General features: G+C 39.8%; 1 protein-coding gene across 4 annotated transcripts in view; it reads left to right on the top strand.

Annotated features, from left to right (window-relative positions):
* Positions 1–22,832, top strand: part of vegfab (vascular endothelial growth factor Ab) — a 65,237-nt gene extending 42,405 nt beyond the window's left edge. For 2 of the 4 annotated variants that reach the window (XM_020623657.1, XM_020623658.1), the window contains 5 exons: positions 6,839–6,881; positions 7,720–7,916; positions 8,509–8,585; positions 10,927–10,959; positions 13,439–15,047. In XM_020623657.1, coding sequence (XP_020479313.1) covers positions 6,839–6,881; positions 7,720–7,916; positions 8,509–8,585; positions 10,927–10,959; positions 13,439–13,607 — 519 coding nt within the window. In that variant the 3' untranslated portion in view covers positions 13,608–15,047. The other 2 variants (XM_020623656.1, XM_020623655.1) reach the window with 2 other exon arrangements.
* Positions 22,833–23,341: the final 509 nt, after the last annotated feature.

The raw sequence follows: 23,341 nt of genomic DNA, 5'->3' as shown, positions 1-23,341 counted from the left end.
AATGTACATCAGACGTCTTCTGGAATGGAATGACATTTAGTGAACAGTAACCAAAAGAGGAAAAACCTGCTTTATCTTTGGGTACAACACCAAGATTCCTTTGAGAAGCATTTTTTTATTCTGTGAGGAAGGAATCTGACTTTGGAGTAATATCCACCCATCCATAATAGAGAACACAAGACAATTTGCCATTTAATTACACACATCCCTATTCCTGAAAGTTGTAAGCAGTGGTGGAAGAAGTACACAGATACCTTACTTAAGTAAAATACCAGTGTAAAACTACTGTTACAAGTAAAAGTCCTGCATTCTTAAATGTTACTTAAGTAAAGGTACAAGGTTTTAGCATCAAACATAAAGTATTAAAGGTAAAAGTATCCATTATGCAGAATAAAACATTTAACATTGATGTATATCATATTATTTATTATAATTACTGATGCATTATTGTGTTCATCACATTTAATGTTTCAGCTGGTAAAGGTAGAGCTAGTTTTAACCTGCTTATATACTTATAATTTGAAGTACTTTACATACCGCTGGCTTGTGAATTTCCCACAAAGTTCAGGTAGCTCAAAATTGTACTTTAAGTACAGAACTTGAGTAAATGTACTTAGTTTCACCACTCATCATGAGAATAGATGTTTCATTTTTAAAACCCTATTCTGAAAGACACACATACATAATGAGCCCTCTTCTATAGGACCATCTGCTTTCTGACACACCTGCATTCACATGTCTACCTTATAAATGTTTCAGGCATCGACCCATGCGTAAATGTGCACACACGTATGTAGCGCGGTCACATGGTAGTCAATAGTGAATGTTATCAGGGCACATTGTTGATACAAGTAGTGAAGGTTAATTCCTGGATATAAGGTTGGTGAAGAAGTTGATTCCGATAACTCGGTCAGAGGGCTCTTTCTGTGCAAATCACTCTCTTTCATACATTTACCAGCAGCCTAAATTCTCACAAACACAAGCCAAGAGGTGATAACTTACTTTTTACAACAGGGAGTGTACCGGGCAGGCAGGAAAGAGGAGAGGAAACAGAACAAGAATGTATAATTTGGCGCCAGGTGATGAAAGCATGTGGCAGTCAGCCTTTGGGCATTTGGTAATGGAATGCCTGTGATCACACAGGGGTTTTGCACAAAAGTTAAAACTTTTGGTTATCATACAAATATGGCCAGATTAAGGGCACAGGAAAAATTCTGTTTTAATGTAGAGGCCATTGTTAGTGGTAGGGTCTGTCGTTTCTGCACAGGATTCAAATAGTTTTCCTATGCATGAGGGATTCATGGGAAACAATGCATGTATGTAATGCAGTGTTATCATTTGTAAGTGGCCTTACTGTTGGAATGGAACAAGAAGGAACAGCCAAAGTGAGCTCTTAGATGAAGAGCTGCAGGCGATACGCTCTGCACTGTCAAATTCTCAACAAGGTAATCAAATCTTTTTACTCTGTCCTACTGTGTGTGAAAAACAACCTGGGCTGCCATGGCATGAAATCAGACTGCGGTTGCTCATGGCATTTTGGGAAAAGGCCAAAACACTGACTGACATAAAACAGCATGACTTTGGCTGCATACACTTTTTTAAGTTCTCTTAAAAGTCACCGCTCAAGAAGTGTTTACCATAGTATGAAAACGTACATGCTGTCCCCAGAGCACAAACAGGAATCCCCCGGATTTTCTGTTTCCATAATGACGTTTACAAAAGCGTGCGCATCAGTGGTGGGGAGGCTGTTTATTGTACTTTTAGGAAAAAGTCGTTTCATTATAGAGTGTGTGTTTACATACGTATGTGTATGTAGTCAGCACAAACTGGGATGTGCACACTCACACGTATCCACTGAAACCTTGTCTAGTTGACTGCACACACGCTGAGTCAGCAGAAAGAGGAGCTCGGTGACACTTCTAATGAACCCAATTGTTATTCTTCAATTAAACCATAGAGGTGTTCTGAGCCAAGAAACTCTCAGGACTGCTCTGGTTGCATGACAGACAAATCCTTCTCTTCCTAACAGCTCTCTTCTCTTTATCTCTCACTCACCCGACCTCTCAGCTTTTTTGCTCCATTATGTCTCATTGTCTCCTTTTTCCTCCCTCGCTCCATTTATCTGTACAGTAAAGTATGAGTTGTAGCAAACAAGTACGTCAGACATACAGCTGCCAGCCTACGATATTACATACCAATCAGATATAGCAATTTGCGTTTATCAATGACTCAGTAAGCTGGAGGTGTCACATTTATAGGCATGCAGTGGCCTTTTGGTCCAGCAGAGGGCATCACTACTATGTGGAGATTTCACTAGCATTCATTCAGGTGTGGAAGAAGTACTCAGGTTATATACTTAAGTTATAGCAGTAATGCCTCAGGGTAAAAATATTCTGTTACAAGTAAAAGCACTGCATTGAAAATGTTACTTAAGTAAAATTATTAGCATCATAATATACTTAAAGTACCAAAAAATAAAAGTACTCATTATGCAGAATGGTGCATTTCACATTAATATAGGATTATAATTATTGACATATTCTTTTTACATGACATTTAATGTTGCAGCTGGTAAAAGTGGAACTAGTTTTAACTATATTATATAATTAAATTTTTAAGTAGTTTACATACTGCTGGGTAGCTTGTGAATTTTACACTGAGGGTGAATAAAGCCTTATGATTATACTGTATTCTAAAAAGTAACTAGTAACAAGTTATCAAATAAATGTAGTATAGTAAAAAGTACAATATGATCCTCTGAAATGTAGTGAGGCCAACATATGGAGTAGCAGAAAATAAAAATACTGAAGTAAAGATACTTGAAATTGTATTTTTAAGTACAGTACACCACTGGCATTTATCCAAGTAATGTACTTAAGTATTTCCTTTGCGTTGCTTGTGCCTTACCTAGCCTAATTATTTCCACTGTATGCTGCTTTATATTTTGTTCTACATTTATTTAACAGGCGCTTTCTACTGTAGGCACCTTTCAGGTTGTATAAACACACCAGATGATCAGATCACCAGCTACAGAAGTCAGCTGTTAATGCATTATAACACTGACAGTGATGAGTGTTTTCATTGTTGATACTTTCACTTCCTAACTTTTCCTGAAGTAACCGTCTCCATTTTCATTGTAACAGCGTCACTATATAGTCACTTCCTTTTCAGTCAGCACGTTTGCATCACCGACAGTCTCTCTTCCTTTTTACTTTTCGTGCACTCATCTTCCTCGCCGTGAGCTGTAGCTCGGAGGGGAAAAAAGGAGCTTGGCTGTGGTCAGCCTCCAGCAGTCAGGTGGCTTCTGCTGAATGGAACATCACACAGTAAATCCATTCTTTAATGCTGGAGGGACAGGAAGTAATTCAAGAAGCGCCTGCTCCTATTTTGAATGGGTGTGTGCGTTGTGGAGCATAATACCGTAACAACTCGTGACTTGCGGCGAGCGTTAGATCACAAACGGCGACGTTGAAGGGCGCACGCACACACATATAAGTAAGGCTACGTGTCCGGACACACACTTACTCTGTTGCAAGTTATCCCGTTTCCATGAAAGGAATTCTATTTGGAGCACAGCCCTAAGCAGACTGGAGGACTGGAAAATATTTTACCATATATACTGGAAATAAGGTGTGGCAGTGACCTTATATCAGCCTGAGTCAATACACACTTGACCTTCTTTATATATGTTACACCATCCGCCACGGAAATAGTCGAGGTTTACTCTAAAAACGCACAAGACGAACGTCAATTATCATTTGTTTGTTATATGTGTGCGTTAGTAATTTGTTAACCGGCAGTGTCGTCACAAAGAACGAGTTCTGAAGTTGCCTATTCAGAGATTGTCAGAGCATCGATATAACTATAAAGACAGCCATAATCATTTGTAATACAGTTGCAGATTTTGCAGCCTTGACGGGGCTTTTAAGGTTGCGCACATGATGCAGACTGCACATGACAAGTGGGAATTAATTGATAGCACGATCGCAGTGGGTGGTGTTTCAGCCGGGGAAACCAGTGTAAAATATCACTACCATAATATGTTGCTAAAAAAAAATAAAATGGACCGTAACTCCTGAACTCAGCTCTGCGTTTTTTTTTTTATAGCTTGCCGGTAGTGTGATTATATGAGTCCATGTTTAATGGGTACAACTTTTGCAAAGGACTAAAAAGAGTAGCGCAGTGCTCTATATCAGCCCATGTAGGACACACCTACCTACTTCCAATCAATCCACCAATCATCCCCGTCCGCGGCATCCGAGTCACCGCATTTTGCAGAGAAGAGCGAGAAGCGGACGCATTCTGTTAAGGGAGGGAGCTGACCTGCTTGGTGCGCAGTGACAGAGGAATAAAACAGCCAGAGCACACAGATAAAGTTTTGTAGGACGAGAATTTCTCAGTGGTGTTGTCTTTTTCACTGAACGTCATCCTGCTCCGTGGGTTCAAGTTGCACACAGGAGTAGGCTACAAGTTTCCAATGGACAGATACTTGGAGACGCCTGGCGCAAAAAGCATGGCATTATTTCTGTAATGTGGATTGCTACTCCCTTACAAGAAGATACAGGTCTGCTGCGGAACAATGTGACACGCTGTGCGTCTTGGATTCTGGTGTTTCTGGATATCTTGAAAATCATTGGAAACAGCTGAGAAGAAAGAAGTTCAACGCAAGGGATTGTATGCTCCGACCACGGGACCAACATGGATTTGCCATTACAACCCCCTGCCCCTTATTTAGAGAACTTTTAGCCGGTCTATTTGTGTTTTATTTGTTGTAAACTTGATGGTTGAGAACCAGTCGCCACATTGGCCTCTTGGATTTTAAAACGTTGCCTGCCTTTAGATTGGATTCCCAACACCATGAACTTTATTGACAGTTTGGCACTATTATTTTTGACGCTGTCAGCTGTCAAGGTGAGTCGTGTCTTTCAGAGAATAAACAAAACCCCCAAATCCTTCTATCTGTACTCTGGAACACGTAGTTACTGGTCAATGTTTGGCTCGTCCTTGATTTTCCTTTGACTAGGTCATCGCTCATGTTTAAACAAGCTGAAATGTTTAGTGGCTCTAGAGAGATTTAAACATCCATTATGCAAAGCCAACGATATATAAACATAGCCCACACACTCGTGGGTGATGCGAGTTTTGTGTTGCAAATGTGATGACTTTTAAATAATGTGAGAATTGACGTTGGATGATTGCAGGCCTGCTTTGAAACCACCTTGGAGATATTATTACGCTTTAAAGGGGCAGTGGCTCCATTCTGAATTAGGACATATGAGCAGGTTCTCTCCTGGGACCGAGCCCGCTATAATACCAAGAGACACTAGGCCGTTTTCACATTACAATTTAACAAAACAAACCAAGCATTACCTCACAAATGAATCAGATTGACTGGAGAACTTTTAAGGACTGTATCAGAACGCATTGTAAAAAACGTTCCATATAATCAAGTGCATCTGTGATCAGGGAGACTTTCAGCAAAGGTTTCAAGGTTAAATAAATAAATAAGTAAATAAAGCAACACACCGTTTCAGCTGGAGTTTGCATATTTTCCAGCAACACGATTGGACTTGAATCGTTATTTTTATTAATGGGAGTTTTTGACGTCAAAGGAAGCAAAGATGGTTTAAGTTGCATCATAAGTCCTCTCCGGGCACGGTGCAAAACCTAATGAAATACAAACCCCTCCAGACTACAGTGAAATGTTTATTTAACTAACTGTGTGATTTAATGACAGTTAATCCGCCCAGTCAACGCGAAATTGTATCCTGATGCTACATCTAACTGCTCAGTGTCAGTTGGTCCGTTATCACTTACTTCGGTGTTCGCAGCTTGACGCGCATCCATTAACTATACAAGATATAGCGGTTTGGAGGGCTGGGGTTCCTCAGCCCAAATTGCTGGACCCTCTCACGCCACCGGAAAGGGGTGGAGCTTGCACGCAGCATTTTTTTCTTTTTACTTTTTCATTTAGGAATGGAAACGATTTTCTACTCTTACTGAAAACACCAAATCACCGAGTACATACCGGTACTAGGTACTTATGCAATATTGGCGAGATATTTCGCGAATTAGCGCGCGCATGTAAATGGAAAAAAGAGAGTGAGATAAGGGGATGCGGGGTTAGGCGCGTGTGTGCGATGTTGTGCGTAATGCGCGCACTAATGGAAGGTTGCCAAACTCCTTTGTGGTCTGACTGGTGTGGTGACAGCTTCCACCCCGGGAGGGAAAGTAGCAGGCTGAAGCTCTTGCCGGTTTTAATGGCAACACCTATTTAACCGTGTTGCCTAGAGGCAGTAGAGGCGCACATTAAAGGTTTAGCAGCTGAAACAAAACCAGCAGAGTTTCTGAAGCAGCCGTTTCTGAAGTTTTGCCACGTAGCTGATGTGGCAGAATTTGGCTCAGTTTGTTTGGCATATTGTTTCTCCAGTCAAAGATTGAGCCATATAAGGCTTTATTAACAGCATGATGGTTGTCATTCAGACAACCTAATTAAGGAATCGAGTCCTGATTTAAATTATTTCCAAGTGTTGATACAAATATTCCTAACACTTAAAATGTGACATACAAGAACAAATTCATCCTGTGCGATAAGTCTCATGCTCATTTCATCAATACTTATAGGAGACATAGTATGAATATTTTAGTCTTGTTGCCCCCTATATTGGGCATAGGCCAGTCCAGAATAAGATGGGTTTTTTCCATTTTCTGGTAGGGATCACCAATATCATTGCAAATAGCCCATGCACAACTCTGGATAAGTAATTGGCATGGGCCCATTTGTCTGAGCACTTGCACAAACTACTGTAACTAACAGTTTGCATTTTTCTCCTTGCAGACTGCCCACATACCGAAGGAAACAGAAAGAGGTCCACATGACGGTAGGTGTCCCACAGGGAACCGTGGGAATACACCCTCCACTGGGCTCCCTGGCTGGCACAGAGCCAAATAGAAAAGGGCTGGTTTGAGGTTCACCTTGACTTTAGAGGGGAATTATCGCCCCCTGGCGGACAACGTTGTACTTTGATTCTGTCTAGATACATGACCCCCAAATTCTCCCCTTTTTTAAATGAGAGCACCCTCACCCCAAAACCCACCTGTGGAACATCTTCATCTGTACAGCATTCCTTATAGTTTGAAGTTAAGCAGGGGAAATGTTATGGTGACCAGACTCTTTTATAGAATGGAATTTCACCCTCTTGGCCCACAATTTGCACAATCCCAGTGTTGCCCAATCTAATTTGGACAATCAAAAGCTGAACTTCATGATATTGTTCAGGCCCTGTATGTTTGGTTAGGCCTCCCAGAGGGCTGTCAGGCTGGGGGTTGTTTAAGGCTCACTAATGCTCTCAGTGAGTGATATTTTGGAGGTGTTGCCTGTGTGTGCTAATGTCTTTCTCAAGAGTTGAACTCTTGCAAAGACTGAAGGGGTTTGGGGGCAGGCGTGGGGAGTAGAGTTATGACGCTTAACTTCAGCAATTATTAAAATCTGATAGGTAGACAAGTGCATGTTACCAATTGCTTCTCAGTTGAGTAATACAATGTAAAACATGCACACATGTTAGTTTTTTTCCTGTTATACTGTGATTCCCATCAGAGCTCTTGTCTCCTTTTAGTTGTCTGCTATTGTTATAGAACAACAGAATTCAGGAGTCAGTGGCTTAGTCTAGAGCTTCTCTGTCATTTCATAACCACACACATATTGTTTCTGTCTCTCAGTGATCCCTTTAATGGAGGTGTACAACAAGAGCTTGTGCCAGCCTCGGGAAGTGCTGGTGGAGATTCTGCAAGAGTATCCGGATGAAGTGGAACATATCTTCATCCCGTCCTGCGTGGTATTGACACGCTGCGCTGGTTGCTGCAATGATGAGATGCTGGAGTGCACGCCAACATCCACCTATAATGTTACAATGGAGGTCAGCAGCCGTATTTTGGGTGCTTTTTGTAATGGTGGCCCTATTTAACTTTCACTTCTGGTTCTCATGCTGTGTATGAGAGGAGTCTGTCTGGATGACTGAGAAAAAATCTTGACCACATGTTTAGCATTTCAGCTACAGTATAACATATTGAGACCAATAGTCCTGCTTGTTTTCAGTCTCCTTCTCCTCTACCCTCTGCTCTGATGAATTAAAGTAGATGTTTTGAGCTGATCAAGAGTTTGTGCCTTCCAGCTGTTGATGTGCTGAACCATCTAATAATCCAAGGAGCAGGGTTTGAAACACACAGCTGTTCCAAAACTCTCATGATACCTGCCTCATGTTTGCATGTAGGACAGTTAGACCTTTAGAGGTCTTTAATATGCAAGTAGTTCTGCCTTCTTCTGGTGTGAATAGGATGAGCAGATTTGGCAGTGAACTTTCTCATTGACCTTTTGTTGATCCTTCTGTGTCTACATAGCCTTTGACTTTGTCTCTTCTTCAAATGTTCTATAAAAGCCTTTAAAATGTGTAGAAATACTGTAGGTCACAATGGATTTTATTCAACAACAATTCTCTTTTTGTTTTACAGATTAAAAGAATAAAACTCCAAAGGCAGCAAAATAATATTTTCCTGAGTTTTAGAGAACACAGCGCATGTGAGTGTAGGTAAGAAACCCTAAACACACACTCAAACACAGACACACGCTAGTGAAACACAAACCACTGTGCTATTGGGCAGCAGAGCACACGTCAACCACACACATCATTTAAAGATATTTCTTTCAGTTTGCCTCAGACACATTTAACAGATCCATATCAGATAGGTTCATAACTTTGCTTCTCTCCCTTCACTAATATTAAAATGAGCGGATCCAAACAGATGTCCTCCACGTTGCTTTAATTTGTCATCATTCAGCCACATTGCGCAAGTAAGAGATTCATCTGTGTGAGTGCCTTTGTTTTCACTCTGTGGCATATAGAAGTCATTCCTGGAATTACACAGGAGTGATAGCTTTAGTTATTGATCTGTGGGATAAGGACTGTGTGCCCCCTCTGTGGCCTTTAGCCACTGTCAGGTGATGTCGTCTGTCAGCTCAGCGTCTACACATTTGTACATTTTACAACTCAGATTGTTATTTTTTCTTTTGTTTTGCAAGACAGCTGAGGTATTTGAATCCAACCTATTAAAGCCTGCTGACAGGGAAGTGTTATTGACTAAATCTGGGTTGAATTAGTAACAGGCTTAAATGGTTTCTCTTCTTTTGCTGGCATTTGACTTAACTACAGAATTAGATGGTGTCCAAAAGTTAAACAAGGAGACACCTTCAGGTGAAGATGTCTGGGTCAGTCATTAACAGATGTCACCTTTCCCTGCTCTTGGGCCTCTTGGCTGAGATTTAAGCAATGCGGCATGAATGAGTAAACTGTGACACAGCAGTACAGGGAGAGATCTGATTAAAGGGAATCTAACAAGCAAACAAACAATAGGGAGGACTATTGAACGAGAACCAAGATCTGGTGTCACTTAGTGCTTCTTCTCTGAGATACCTAATCAAAAATAGTCTCCCTGCACTGAGGCAGGCTGCCCCAGTCTATCTGTAAAACACCCTGCTATAAAGAACCGTCACTTTGAACGTAATGCTTCACTGCTCTGTGCTGTTTTTCAAGGCTAACTGTAAAGTCATTTAGAAACAGTATAGCTATAAACCTTTAGGGCACCTTCATTAGAGATAAAGGCTGTAAACAATCAATTTAGCACTACTTTAATTTGTGGCTTCACTATAGTGTTCAGAAAATGAAATTTAGACCATAAGTGCTATGAACAGGTCACCAAATGTTAGCATTTTCCAGAAATGAGTATGTAGCATGGCATAAAGCTAAAGTACAAAGAAATGAAACGCGTTAATCTATTTTGAAGTAATTGTGTTATTTCTATTTAATGCTACACTATAAACACTACTATTAGCAGTGCTACCATTAGCAGTAGCATAATACTGCTCTGACACAGATCTAGAAGAATAAACAGTGGTTGATATTAATGAGATAAAATGGTAACCCTGCATTGCATTGCTGCGTTGTTTCCCTTGAATCCCTCATGCACAAGGAGGCAACTTCACTCCAACACAGGAATGGTGGATCCTGGCACTAACATTTAAAAAGCCTACTACATTATAGCATCAAATTTAATGAAACATTTAATGATTATACCTTTAACCATCTATGTTTAAGTGCTGTTTGCAGTGCACATATAACAATAATCCAATTCATCAATTTTTAAAGGGTTATTCTACCTTTTATTTTTGAAGGTTGAGTGAATCTTGTTGTTAGAACAAATTAAAGCAGTTTTGCTTGCATGTGAATAGCTTTTGCTGCTGTCTTTCACCACTACATACTGTACCTAAATAGGTTTCAGTACAGGTGATCATGCATACAGTATGAGTGGGCCAACAGTCCATTAAACTGTATAAACACACATATACAAACACCCTTCTGCTTTATTCAGCATATTTATGTTGAGTTGTCGTGCCAGTCTCTCAAACAGAAGCTTAGCTAGCTGTCTGTGACTTTCTTGAGTGAAAGTTTCCTAATACCTTTGGGTATTTGGCCCCTCTGGGGTGTGCCAGCAAATGTATTGCTCCATTCATTGTTATCAGCAAGAATCACCACATGGATGGCAAGTGAACCAAACCTAACGACCTGCTACTGTAGTCGTGTGTGTGTGTGTGTATCCTTCCATGAACACACCCCTCTGTGTGCCTGTGTAGATGGCATTATTTCCCAACAAATCTGGTTCATTTACTAAACCAGGCGTTTGAAAGTGAAATAGTTTCATCACGGGTTCTGATAAAAGGATGATGATGTAACAATGGTTTGAAAAGATTGATGTGAGCCCACCCTTGCTGATAATGAGCCTTCTTGTCTCTGATGATCTTGATATGTATCTGTTTACCAGGAAACAATTTCGGGCTGTGATCTAATGTCATGTTGTTTTGTTCCTGCCTTTCAGGTTAAAGAAAGAAGTGAAGGAACAGAAAGAAAAGTGAGTACCGCGCTCTTTCTGCATGCAGATTATGGTTTTTGGGAGAATCAATAGGGAATGGAGATTTGATCTTTTCTTCTTTCAGTTTGTTCTCAGTTGGCCATGTCTCTTTCATATTTAATTGATCTATCTCCACTTTCTTTCACATGCTGAAACACAGAAACACTCCATAATGATAATATTTCATTAAGAAACAAGCAGACAAGCTGCTACATGAGATCATGTTATGCCGAGATTAGCCTGCAGCTCTCAGGTGCCAAACGCTGGGAACACCAGCTACAGTACATCCACTCAGGCAAATGAGTAACACCTGATGAGGTCCTTGCCCTCTCTATACCTGTCCTTTTACACATTTCCTCCATTTTCTCTCTCATCTTTACATTCTTTTTCTTTTTTTTCTACTGTTTACCTCCTACTTAACTTCTGTTACTCAGATTCCTGGCTGTACTGATATAGATAAGTGTTTTTAAAGACCTGTTAAATATTTGTGTGTATGACCTTTTCTTAAGTGAACCTCCATGCAACAGACGTCAGTGTGCTAAAGGTCATTAAAATTTTGAATCCTCCTTCTTACAACCAGTTGATAGCTTTCTCTTGCTGGTGGTTGTTGGTTGTAGTTTAGTTTTATGTGAGGTTGTCTGTCATATAGATAAGAGGCCAGTTTTGACCTTGTGTTAACTGTTTGAGTCTGATTTTGGTGACGTGTTGTTACAAAGTGATGATCTTAGGATCATTGAACTTCTGTTTCTGACGTTTTCATACTCGTGTTAGTTTGAATGTTGGCTGCTGACCTCTCCGTAGCACAACGTCGACGTGTCAGTTTGGCTGAGTCATCCCTGTAAGGCCATGACACTATAACTGCCAACTCTGAGAGAAACAGACTTTGGAAACACTGCGGTTTCACTCTGTTCCTTAATGAATGGTGTCATTTTTGTCATTGAACCCCAGCTGGGACTCACTTAGCCCCTCAGTTGTTGGATGAGTTGTCCTGAAGTTTGGTTCACACATTCGTGATCTGCAGAGGATGAATTCTGATATAGTGATAATGATGTTTTGTCAGTCTCAGCTGTACTTTGTTTAATGCTAATTATCAAATATTAGCATGCCAACACACTGAAGTAAGATGGTAAACCTGCTAAATATGATGGTATTCTCACTGTGAGCATTTTAGCATGCGTATGTTAGCAATTAGCTCCAAGCAGCGCTGTTCTACAGTAAGCACATCCTCACAGAGTCACTAGCATGGGTGTAGGCTCTCTATTTTTATTTGTTATCCAGTAGCGGGTCATATTTATGTCGGGCAAAACCATCATTTACATTAAATCTTTCACCAGACTACTTCCACAGCCTGCATAGCAAATTTATTGTACTTTTTTGGCAAAGAAGCTGCTATGTGGTGTAGCATCGGTTTTAAACACTCTTACATCAGAAGGCAAGTATTGATGAGATCAGGACAATACATGTGAAGATATAAGTTACTGCTGGATAAGTAGAAAAAAATGGGAATAATATGCACTACTAAATCACAGAAAACCACCTGATCCTATGATGTGTTTATATAATTACATGACATTTCTGCACTTCCGTTTTGGCCAGAAATTAGCTAATCATGATGTGGTAAGATTTTTATTGACTGATTGATTGAATTATTACCACACAAAAATCAGCATTGATGTATTCTATACACCAACTAGCAATATTATTTAAGATGTCACCAACTTTGTTTTGCATTTTTGTATAAGTGTAACAAATGTTTTCAGTATAGCCTAGTTGTTTACATCTTACACAGCAAATACATGTGGAACTCAGCTTGTATTAGAAGACACAAAGAGATATTTTAGTCCAGCGTGCACCTGTGAAACTTCAGGTGCAGGCTTCATGATCATGTACCGGTTTGTTCTCATTGTGCTCTGCTCTGAAACAAGTTGAATCAGCCATAAAGCATTGACCCAGATATTTTGAAAGATGCAGTTTTGGTGAAGTCCAAGTTTATTGTGCTCAGTCCATCTGGGACATTTCTGCACAGCCACCTTTTTTACTTTTTTTATTTTTTTACCTGAGTTAGACAGTTGATTGATTTTTCTCATGGAAACCATAAGGTGCATTACTGTGAGCATGTCTTTTCAAATCTGGACACATTTGATTGTTGCTTCAGCTTTTAAAAAGTAAAATTTTTTAGTACTTTGTTGCATAATGGGATATGGTTCATAGACTCCCATGTTAACCCTACTCGGTGCCTTCCTCATAATACGACAAGATATTGTCCCAAAGAAATGAGTAACAATAATCTAATTAAAAATAACCTGCATGACAGACAGTCTGACTGATGGAAATCATAAAAAGATTGCTATTAGTGGCTGCTGGTTTTTGCAATCATCGGTTTAAGATTTTCTAAACATCACCATCAGCTAACACTTCAGTCCTTTTCTCTCGTCAGTCTCTCAGACATCTCTGCGTTGTTGTCCTCTTTCTCTTACAGAAAATCCCGGAAAGGCATGGGCAAAGGCCAAAAGAGAAAACAAAAGAAAAACCGTGACAAAACAATTCATGATGCGTATGTCAGCTCTGCCTTCTCTACTTACCTGCACCTGAGTGTTGCGCTTCTCATAGTTAAGCTCATTTGGGAGGAGCTCTTTTGCCCCTTTTAGCTAACTTTCACCATTTAATCTGCCCCATTAGCCACACCAGTTAGCATGTTGCCTCTGTGCATTGCTCTAACATTCTCACAGTCATGTTTTATGTATTCAGAATATCAGTGTCTCAGCTACCCTGTTTGCTAATGTGTTTTGCTAATGTAGCTTTAGCAAAACTTTACATAACAGTGATACAGCAGAATTTCTAGTCATACCCTGCAAAAAAAGAACCGTAACACGCCTCCACCTTTCAAAATCCCCTTCTAATCTCTTCCCAACCCTACCGGCACAATGCTCACAAGAATGTCACTCCTTATAGTTGAGACTGGAATGATGGTTGGAATGAGATACAGCAGGGTATCAGGAAAAACAGTAGAAACCATACGTACAAATTGCTTCTAGCATCTTGTTAGATAGCCAGTTTTATCGTAGATAATGGACATGTTATTAAAAAACTGGAACAAACAGGTCTTAGATCAACTGGTATCTGTAACTTGAAGCTTCTAGTGAAACCGATCACAGCTCCACCAGCATGGCTTTGCTGGCCAGCCCCTACCCTTCTGGTATCTGCGCTGGGATCCTCAGGACTATAATCATGGTCCTGTGTTCAGTGTTGAGTCTGTGCCCCTTTGCTGTGTCTCGTACCTGTCTCCTTTTTCACTCTTCTTCTTTTCATCTTTGCAAACACGTTTTGCTGGCCAATGTATAATGCTGGAACTTTTTATGTAATGTCAAGATATGAGTGATAGCTATCTATTTCCTTTTTTTTTCTTATGCTGGGGGATTTGTAAACCAGCAAATTGTTGAGCAAGTACAGTTTTTGTGTCTTTGCTACTATTGTCTCTGAAACCACACAAAGCAACCATATTTTATTCAAAAATAATATCAAGATCTTATGTTTCTTCAGTACTTATACTGTGAAAAAATACATGTCTGTGTTCATTTGTAATTTTGAGATGTCAGTGGAGTATTTGAGCCTCCATCTGTTCCTTTCCCCTCTCTGCTAAGAAATGTAATTTCAGCTTCTGTTCTGAATCTGTCTGTCTGCAGGAGAGCAACATAGTCCTCAATCTTCACTAAATAAAATGAAATCTTTTGTAATGATGCACCAAGCAGACCCTTGAGTCTTCTTTTGTGTTGCATTAACTGGTCCAGAGCGTTGCTCACTGCATGTCTAACACATACTGTACAAGGCATTTGTGAGTGGTCCAATCAAGGCCAGAGGGTTTGAGGGGCGTGTTGGAGGGTAACTTTACTGCTTGCCTGCTCTGTGGGAACTTTTGTGCAATGCTACCCAACTGTCACATGCAATACAACTTGTCAGGCAGTGGGTTGGATGAGCAAACTGGAGTATACGAAAGGGATGACCTAAGGGTGACCTTTCTTATGGAGGGGCATATTACACTGTGATAACCCGCCTTTCCCCTTCTTCCTCCCCACCTGTGTGTCTGTCTGTGTCCAGTGTTTGTGAGCCATGTTGTGATCACTGCTCAGACAGGAGAAAGCGTTTGTTCCTGCAGGATCCTGTAACCTGCCGGTGCTTCTGCAAACACACAGACGAATACTGTAAAGAACGCCAACTAGAGCTAAACGAGAGGACTTGCAGGTAAGTGCTGGCACCTTAGAGAGCTGAAGTGAAACCAAAACTTATGAGTTCTACCAAAGAAGTAAAAAAGAACAGACAGTCACATTGACATTTGTAAAAAGCAAACCTTAGTAAAGGTCTTTTCACACCAAGAGTGACATGAATAAACGATATGAAGTAGTGTTTGTCGGAGGCAATTTAAACACACCACATATATTCACATCAAACGGCATGCGAATTTGAAGTTCTAAAAGGTTGCACTACAAAAGTCCACATCAAGCGATGATGACCTGATGCTGGCTCTGCTAAATACAAGGAGTACATCCTATATTGAAAGAAAAAAAAAAAAGGCAACTTGAAAAGTTTCACTACTTGGTGCAGGGGTTGAAACTGTACCATGGTTGTTTTTGGACCCACTTCTGGATGTCCCTGGGACAGTTTGAGGAGTTTCTGCTGCTGCCACAGCACTTGAAGTGGCAGAGGAGCAATTACAATGACCCGATCAACCTGGAATAGTGCCTGGCCGTATGTCTGAGGTAAAATATACTGAACACCACTTTACTAAATAAATCAGATAGGTTTAGCTGATTGGTGCACTATGCACTTATGGTAACAATGTTGCAACATTACAGCAAGCTGTCTTATGATTGGGCAGGTGTTCCTGCCACCGGCAAAAAGTTTAAAGAAAAATAAATGCATCTTTTCACTCAGCAGTATTCCTTCGCTGATGTGCAGGGGTTCACTGGTAGAGTGTTACTTTGAAAATTATTATTGATGTGCAAAAACATGCCTCTAGTGTGAAAAGACCTTAAGTCATGTGGCTCGTTTGTTTATACAGGGATGATTATTTTTTGAAAAGGGTATAAAATTGTAATTTATTTTATATATGTGTTTTTAGTGGAAGACTTTCATGTTCATACCATAAATATTAAAGCTAGAGCCAGCAACTGAAACAGCAGAAACACTCCAAGAAATTATTGGTCCATGACAGGAAATAGTCCAACTCATATCCTCCTGTAAAACAGGGAGTTGTTCTTTTTGTGTACAGATTAAACAAACAGGAAATAAGATGTTAAGTACTGAGCTTCATGGTACAAAAGTGCTAGTGGTAAGCAGATTTTGTTAGCTCCAAACAGAATCAAGCTAGCTGTTTCCAGTCTATATGATAAGCTAAGCTAAGATAAGAAGAACTCTCTACAGGGAAAGCAAATGTCCTAAAATGTCAAACTATTTCTTGTTAAAATCATGAAAGTTTCAAATTCCAATAGCAAGCACATCTATCTTAGAGTATGAGTATTTAACCTAGAAACCAAAAGAAAAGAAGTGTAATGCCGGATTGCAGAGTTACAGGAAGTAGTGCGACAGCAGATCTGATGGTGTTACTTTGGCTCTTTTTGTGTATATACCTGAGTAAAACACCTACGGGTTCAAATCTCTGACTTTGTTGTTGTTGTTGTTGTTATTGTTTAGATGTGACAGGCCAAGAAGATGAGAAAGGTGGGAGCACCAGATGTACAAGATGAAGGAATATTCTTGCGATATTTCACAGCAAAGCACTTTGACCTTTGAACCGTAAACTCTTCTTTTCTGTGGAAAGCATTCCCCTTGGACTGACAAAGAGAATCAAAAGAAAGACTGAACCGAAGTTTCCTCCCACTGTATATCTGTGTGTGTATATAGACAATGATTTAAAAAAAAAACTAAATTGTTATGCTGCTACAGAAACAAATAACTCAATCCATCTGACAAAAAAGCAAATAGCTGCCATGTGGTTTTGCATTTCTAACAGGCTTGCACTGCAGGTGTAGGCTTGACATATATGCAATTACTTCACTGGAGTCTACTATGAGTCTACTGTGGTTGTGTGTAAATCTTAAATTGCAACAACTTTCAAGCTATGATATATTTATCTGTTAAAACAACAAGAGAGGCTGAAGAGGACTTGGGAAAGCTCTCCTTTCAAAAATGGCGGATGGATTTTTGTCGGTTGACGTCTACTTTCGGAATAAAACAGAAGGATAAGTGAAACCATTGATGGGAAATCTTGAATCTGCCTCTTCACGATATTGTGTCTTTTGCTCCGAGGACATTGCAGGACTGACGTGGACACACAATATTTTCACCATTGTGGTCAGCTTCCAGGAGCAGAGACCCTGGAGTGCCATATGTTTTTAAAGGGATACTGGTCATCAATAATAGCATTTAACATTTTGCTATGGCATGTCCTACATGAAAACCACTGAAAACATCCTATACTGTAGTTTGATTCCATTTTAAAAAAACATGTGCCTCACAAAATGTACTGAGAAATCGTTCGAGTGCTTTTTAAATTATTTTCCTTTTTCAAGAGGAGGTATTGTCAGTTTAGTTGCTTAATGCAGAATCCACTGATTACATATCTTCTACTCTGAACTTGTGCATACTCAATATCTCTTTAGGCCGTAGTCCATTTTAGATAATTTATAATATAGAGTATTTTTCAGTATTCAGTCTTCTCCCCATATTTAATTTGGTCTATTTATATGTGCAGTGTTATGTACCTTTGGCTCACCCCATGTGTAAGTTGCTGATGGCTGCTTTCAGCAGTTGTGCTTTTTTACAAAACAACAACAGAAAAACTAACAAAAAAAATCTATAATGATTTGTTAACATTCCCTAAATGTTTCATTTGTATTGATGTACTCATGACATCTCTGGATTTGATCAACCCCTCTTATCACAAGTGCTGTGTGTGTGGCGGTGCTGTGCAGAATTTTAACTTGTGTTTGTGTACGTGTGTGTATGAATGTGCATAGGTGTTATTCTGTTGTATTTAAGTATTTAAGTATTTAAGTACCTAGCGGACCTGTTTTTTGTCCGTCCTGCAAGATGCAAATACAAATAAACTACTGCTAGCAGCTCAGCATACAATACCGCAAAACCACCAGTTTTAACAATCTGCCATCAGTCTTAGAGCCCTGATTATTATTAGTTCTTTGTCTTCACTATTAACGTGTTCTGTGTCAATGTAAACAGTAAAGCATATTTATTTTCAAATGATATTGTTTTTATATAAAATAAGGAAAAGGTTGCCGTGTGGTGAATGCTGTGTTTTCAAGAGCTTTAATTAGGCGTCATCGCCGTTCCCTGTTTTTGGGCGACAAATGGATACTCGCACATTTCATTCAGATCGCTGCTGATTGTAAACAAAAACAGAACAGAGAAAACAAATTCCTGCACGTTTTTCACAACAGACAGACACATATTTATCCTTATGAATAAAATGGCACTTTGAAGCAGTGTGCAGTAATCTCATCTGTCTAAACTATAGAAAGCCACTTAGGAACACTGGAGGAGGGAACTTTTATTTTCTGATAATAGTTGAGACCAATAACAAAAAAGTCCATAAGAAAACGGGTTTCAGTTACCAAAGGGTTATAAAACGGTAGTAAAAAGGATCCATGAAGGGAAAGGGGTAATATGTGCACAGCTTGAAGCAGAGTGGTTAGGTCGGTCTGGGAAAGTTTTGGTCATGCATTAAAACAAATTTTCAAACTTTCTTTGTGAGATTCAAAACCGATGTTTTCAGGCATGGTTACGGACAGAAGCAACTGTGATCGTATTAAAAGCTGAGTAGATAAAAAAAAAGTTAGATCACCAATGCCTACAACTGCATGAGGACACATAATTCTATCCACATTGAATGCTCATTAGAGTAAAATTAGCGTTACATCACCGGTCTTTGTGTTTATGGTAAAAACTCAGTCTCCTTGTTGAGTTCAGGTGCTGACACAGAAGACTGCTGCAGCACTAAATCTGGTTTTAAGGCAATGCAACAGCATCTTTGTCAGAAAAAAATATGCAAGCACACGTTTTTAGAAGGTTACTTTGTAACAAACCCGGTGATTCTATCGTTTACTTCACACTTGTTAAGATTAAAGATAAAATGACTGTCGCAATAATGACTGTAAAGACAAAGTGTAGAATTCTTTCTTACTGTGTTGTCCGATACTGCACAGTACTGTGGCATCTGATAAGCCTTTAAACCTGTGGATCTATTAGACCAGCTTTCCTGTATCATATTTCATCAATTCACCAGTATCTGAAGCTACACAGCATCCCTTCTCCCTACTTTGCATGTTAATACAAACAGATCTTGAATGACAGCAATCAGTACCTCCAGACAAAAGGTACTGCCACATGACTGAGTGCGCTGCATGTGAACATTTGGCGCCGAGGTAGCTGAATGAAACAGTGCAGCTTACCTCTAAATAAAAATGAATCCACTGAAAATTCAGTATTTAGGTCACAACTCTTCCAGGAACCCAAGAACCTTTTTAAAAAATTTTAGCAAATTTAGGCCTGTTTTTCTCTTCTTGGCAAAGAAATTCTCACTTTTTGGGCATGGTGATACCTGTACAGTCCTTTTCAAAATAGGCGACGTTCCTGCTCTACTTTTTCAAATTATCATGTCACCTGTCTCCCTTTAATTCAGCTTCTAAATTGTGAGATTAGAGACTTGTTCAGTGACATTATTTGAGTGGAGGTGTTTGGATCTTTGGCCATGTTTGTTTTGAAACTAGTCTCTCTTAGTCCAGTTCCTTGCCACTTCTTGCTGGATTAGCTCCTATGTGGCGCTAATGCTTTGCTCTCCCTGACACATGCTCATTATCTGCATACCTAAATGTAGGCACACTATATAATCCCTGTAAATTGTTGGGCCCCCTTCAGTGGGTAAAACACCCCAAGGAATGTTATAAACTGTCTAATCTGTGATTTACAAGGAGCCCAGAGCCCAGTGAGTTAACTAGCTGCCTGTCAGGCCTGTCGTTTGGACTGTTGAGGACATATAAAAAGGAGCCAGGCTGGGGCACAGGCTCAGAGAGGTAGCACATTTGAAATACATGTAAAAAGTAAATGAAACCCCCAGTTCTATGAATTAATACACCATACATTTTTAAGAACCCAACTGTTTATTTTGTTTAAACAGCTAACTTTGGCCATGCTCCTTATTTACTCCCAGCTGGGGACACCACTGCTGCACAGTTGTGTGTGTGTCTGTGCCTGGTATTACTCATATCATGGAGACCAAAATCTGTTGACACAGTCACACTGTGGGGACTCTACATCCTTATAAGGTCAAAAGGCAAGCCCCCAAAACACAAATCATTACAATTTAAAGTGACAACTATAGTTAAGGTTAGGGTAAGGTTATGTTTAAGTCAGTGTGTGTGTGTGTGTGTGTGTGTGTGTGTGTAGTCATTCACCTTTTTTTCATGTCCAATTTTCAAGAGTCTTACCACTCCTAGACTCACATTTGGATGTAGGGCAGGTTCTTGCCACGTGATGTGTAATAGATTATAAAGAAAACAGGGAGGACAACCCTCATGCAGGATACAAGAGCACTAATGCTATGATAAAAGATTTTGGATGCAATGCTTTCCTGAGGACAATAGACCACAGAAATGTCAAACCTGTTTCTTGTTTAGTTTTTAAATGCTTTTCTTTATTTAGACCATCATAACTTCTCATCCGGCAGGAATCAGTGGTGAAACATAAATAGGTTATGAGGTCAGTTTGAGAGTCGAACCCACAAGACAGTCACACTGTAATTTATTATTAGTGTAAACCCTTTAATTTACACAATTTAATTCTTCCATTACCCGTATCAGTTAGAGTGCTGCTTCCCATGCCACACCACAGCTTGGTCTTGTCATAGGACTCATAAAAGGTTTTGGTGTGTTTTTTCAACAAACAAAAGGTATTCAAGTTACAAAGCACAATTCAGGGTTATTATTTTTTTTTCCTTCTGTAATTTTCAGATCCAGACAAACAAAGAATAGACGCAGTGTAAAATAAAGCTGTGAGGTTCAAACTGATATGGGATGAGATCAGATTTTGGAGCAATAAAGGATGGAGTGAACAAGTAGAACAATGGAAGTAGGAGTGTTCAAAGCTCCTACCATAGGTTTAAAGGCTGAGGCAGGCAACGTGCTGTCAGGCAGGTAAACTGAGAGAAACCACGAGTCTGCAAGGCCCTCCCTTAGGTGTGTCCACAGTGTAATTAAGTGCAAGATGTGCTCCCTCACACGTAGTGCATCTTTAACATCTCTGACCTATATTTACCCACATTTCCAACTAATTGTGATGCTTACAAATATCCTCCGTGAGTCATGAGGCAGAAAGGGAATGGAAATAAGACTGAAATCAGTTTAAAGAAGGATCAGTGGAGCAAGGTGGTGAGGAGACTAATTGAGCTGAAGGGGGAGTAGGAAAGAGGATAAAACTAAGATTGAGGCGAAAGCATCAAGTGAAGGAATAGAGCTGAGGGGGAGACAAAGAAAAGGAGTGGTAGAGACACTGATATAAGGATGTCAGGTTATACTATTTCTATTTCCCACCCTCTCATAACTGTTGTGAAATCCACTGCAGAAGGAAACAATTTAACAGAAGATTTGTATAAATGTAAACTATCTTCAAACATGATCAAACACTTTTATAGCAAATAGTCGGTTGGGGTTTGGCTGCACCCACTCACCCTTGACATGAGTATAGTCCTGCATACGGTCATTACCACAGCATTGCCATTCACCAGGCATATCTGAGAGCGTGCCTGTGTGTATTTATGTGTGTATTTACATGTACTTGCCAACTGTAGAGTTTACTGATTGGTTGGACATTTAAAAAAAAAATCCCCTTTTCATTCTCTCACCCTCCTTAATCCCCCACCCCCATCTCTTTGTGTGGGCCTTACATGTATATTCAAGTCTTACTCCTACCTTTAGTGTGTAATGCAAATTTATGCACTTCAAAGCTCACTAAAATGGGTTTTTTTTCCATGTCTTTTCTTTTTTTAAGCCACACAGTGATTTCTTGGAAGCTGGAGGCAGCCAGCAACAACTAACAGACAGACAGGAGTGCAATCAGTCTTCTCATCTAACTCTCCACCAGGAACCCTTAGAATCGCTGTTCAGATTCAGAATGACAAATCATAGAAAGGAATTTTGAGTCTCTGATCAAGTATGTCTAAATCCAAATGAACTAATGCGGTAACACCTTTCAGCAGTTTCATAAGGTCATTTGAAGGCACTGTAGTTTAAAACACCTTTGCAAGATCTGCAAGTGAGGAAGTGAGCTGGGGGAATTACAGCAGAGTAGGCAGAAAGGAAGTGTAGTGTTCTTGTATTCAACACGTCCAGCCTTGTTAGAGAATCCACAAGGGCTCAGTGTTTGGCAGAACTATCCAACTCCTGATCAGCCACAAATGAGTCTAAATACAGGTGAGGAAGCTGGTTTAGTAAAACATGGAATTTTAGGATTAAGATAAAGAATAACTGTGGTGTTCTCTTTTATGCACCACAAATAAAAATCAGTGATGTGGGAAATTACAAGTTTTTGTTAAAGGTAGATAAAACAACACTCACCTAGTGAAACTTGACTCTTAAAACCCCAAAGCACAAAAGGGAGTTCTGACTGCATCTCTGTTCATGTGTGTACATGCAAACTATTGTTTGACTTTTTATCTGTCTTACTCAGTGTGTGTGTTATGTTACAAAGACCTTCAAAGATTATTTATCAGAATCCTATAATGTAAAAACTGGCATCTGTCCTTTAATATTGCCTAATATTAACTGTCCATTCAATCCAAATGGGACTATTTTTATAATCAACCTGAAATGTGATAATACTGTAAAATTAATTATATTAATAAAAAAAATAAACATTTGCCCATGCATCTGAGTTGAAGCTCTCTTTTTGATGTTCATGCACTACCTCCTGCCTTACGGATGTGTTTCTGTCAACCAGTCAAGCAATTTACATTCATGTCTGTCCAGACCACTGACTTTATTTTGACTCATATACTTAGCATATGACCATTGACTGAGATATATATAAAAAAAAAAAATTCCCCACTCACCCGATTTCAGGACGGTCTTTATTCTTTCCTTCAAGCTCAGGTCCTCTACCAGAGGCCTGGGACCCCAAGGGTCCTGCGCAGTATCTTAGCTGTTCCTAGGACTGCACTCTTCTGGACACTGATCCACACCACTAGGATCTACAGCCAGGACATCGGAATGTCATTCAGGCTGGATAAGTGTGGTCGAATGGTAACAAGGAAAGGGAAGGTAGTCAGAACTGAGGGGATTGTACTACCAGAAGGCAACATAGCAGATATTGAGGACAG

Source organism: Monopterus albus, unplaced genomic scaffold, assembly GCF_001952655.1.
Source record: "Monopterus albus unplaced genomic scaffold, M_albus_1.0 scaffold307.1, whole genome shotgun sequence".
In the NCBI taxonomy this organism is placed as follows: Eukaryota; Metazoa; Chordata; class Actinopteri; order Synbranchiformes; family Synbranchidae; genus Monopterus; species Monopterus albus.
This window is presented reverse-complemented; position numbering and strand designations above follow the sequence as displayed.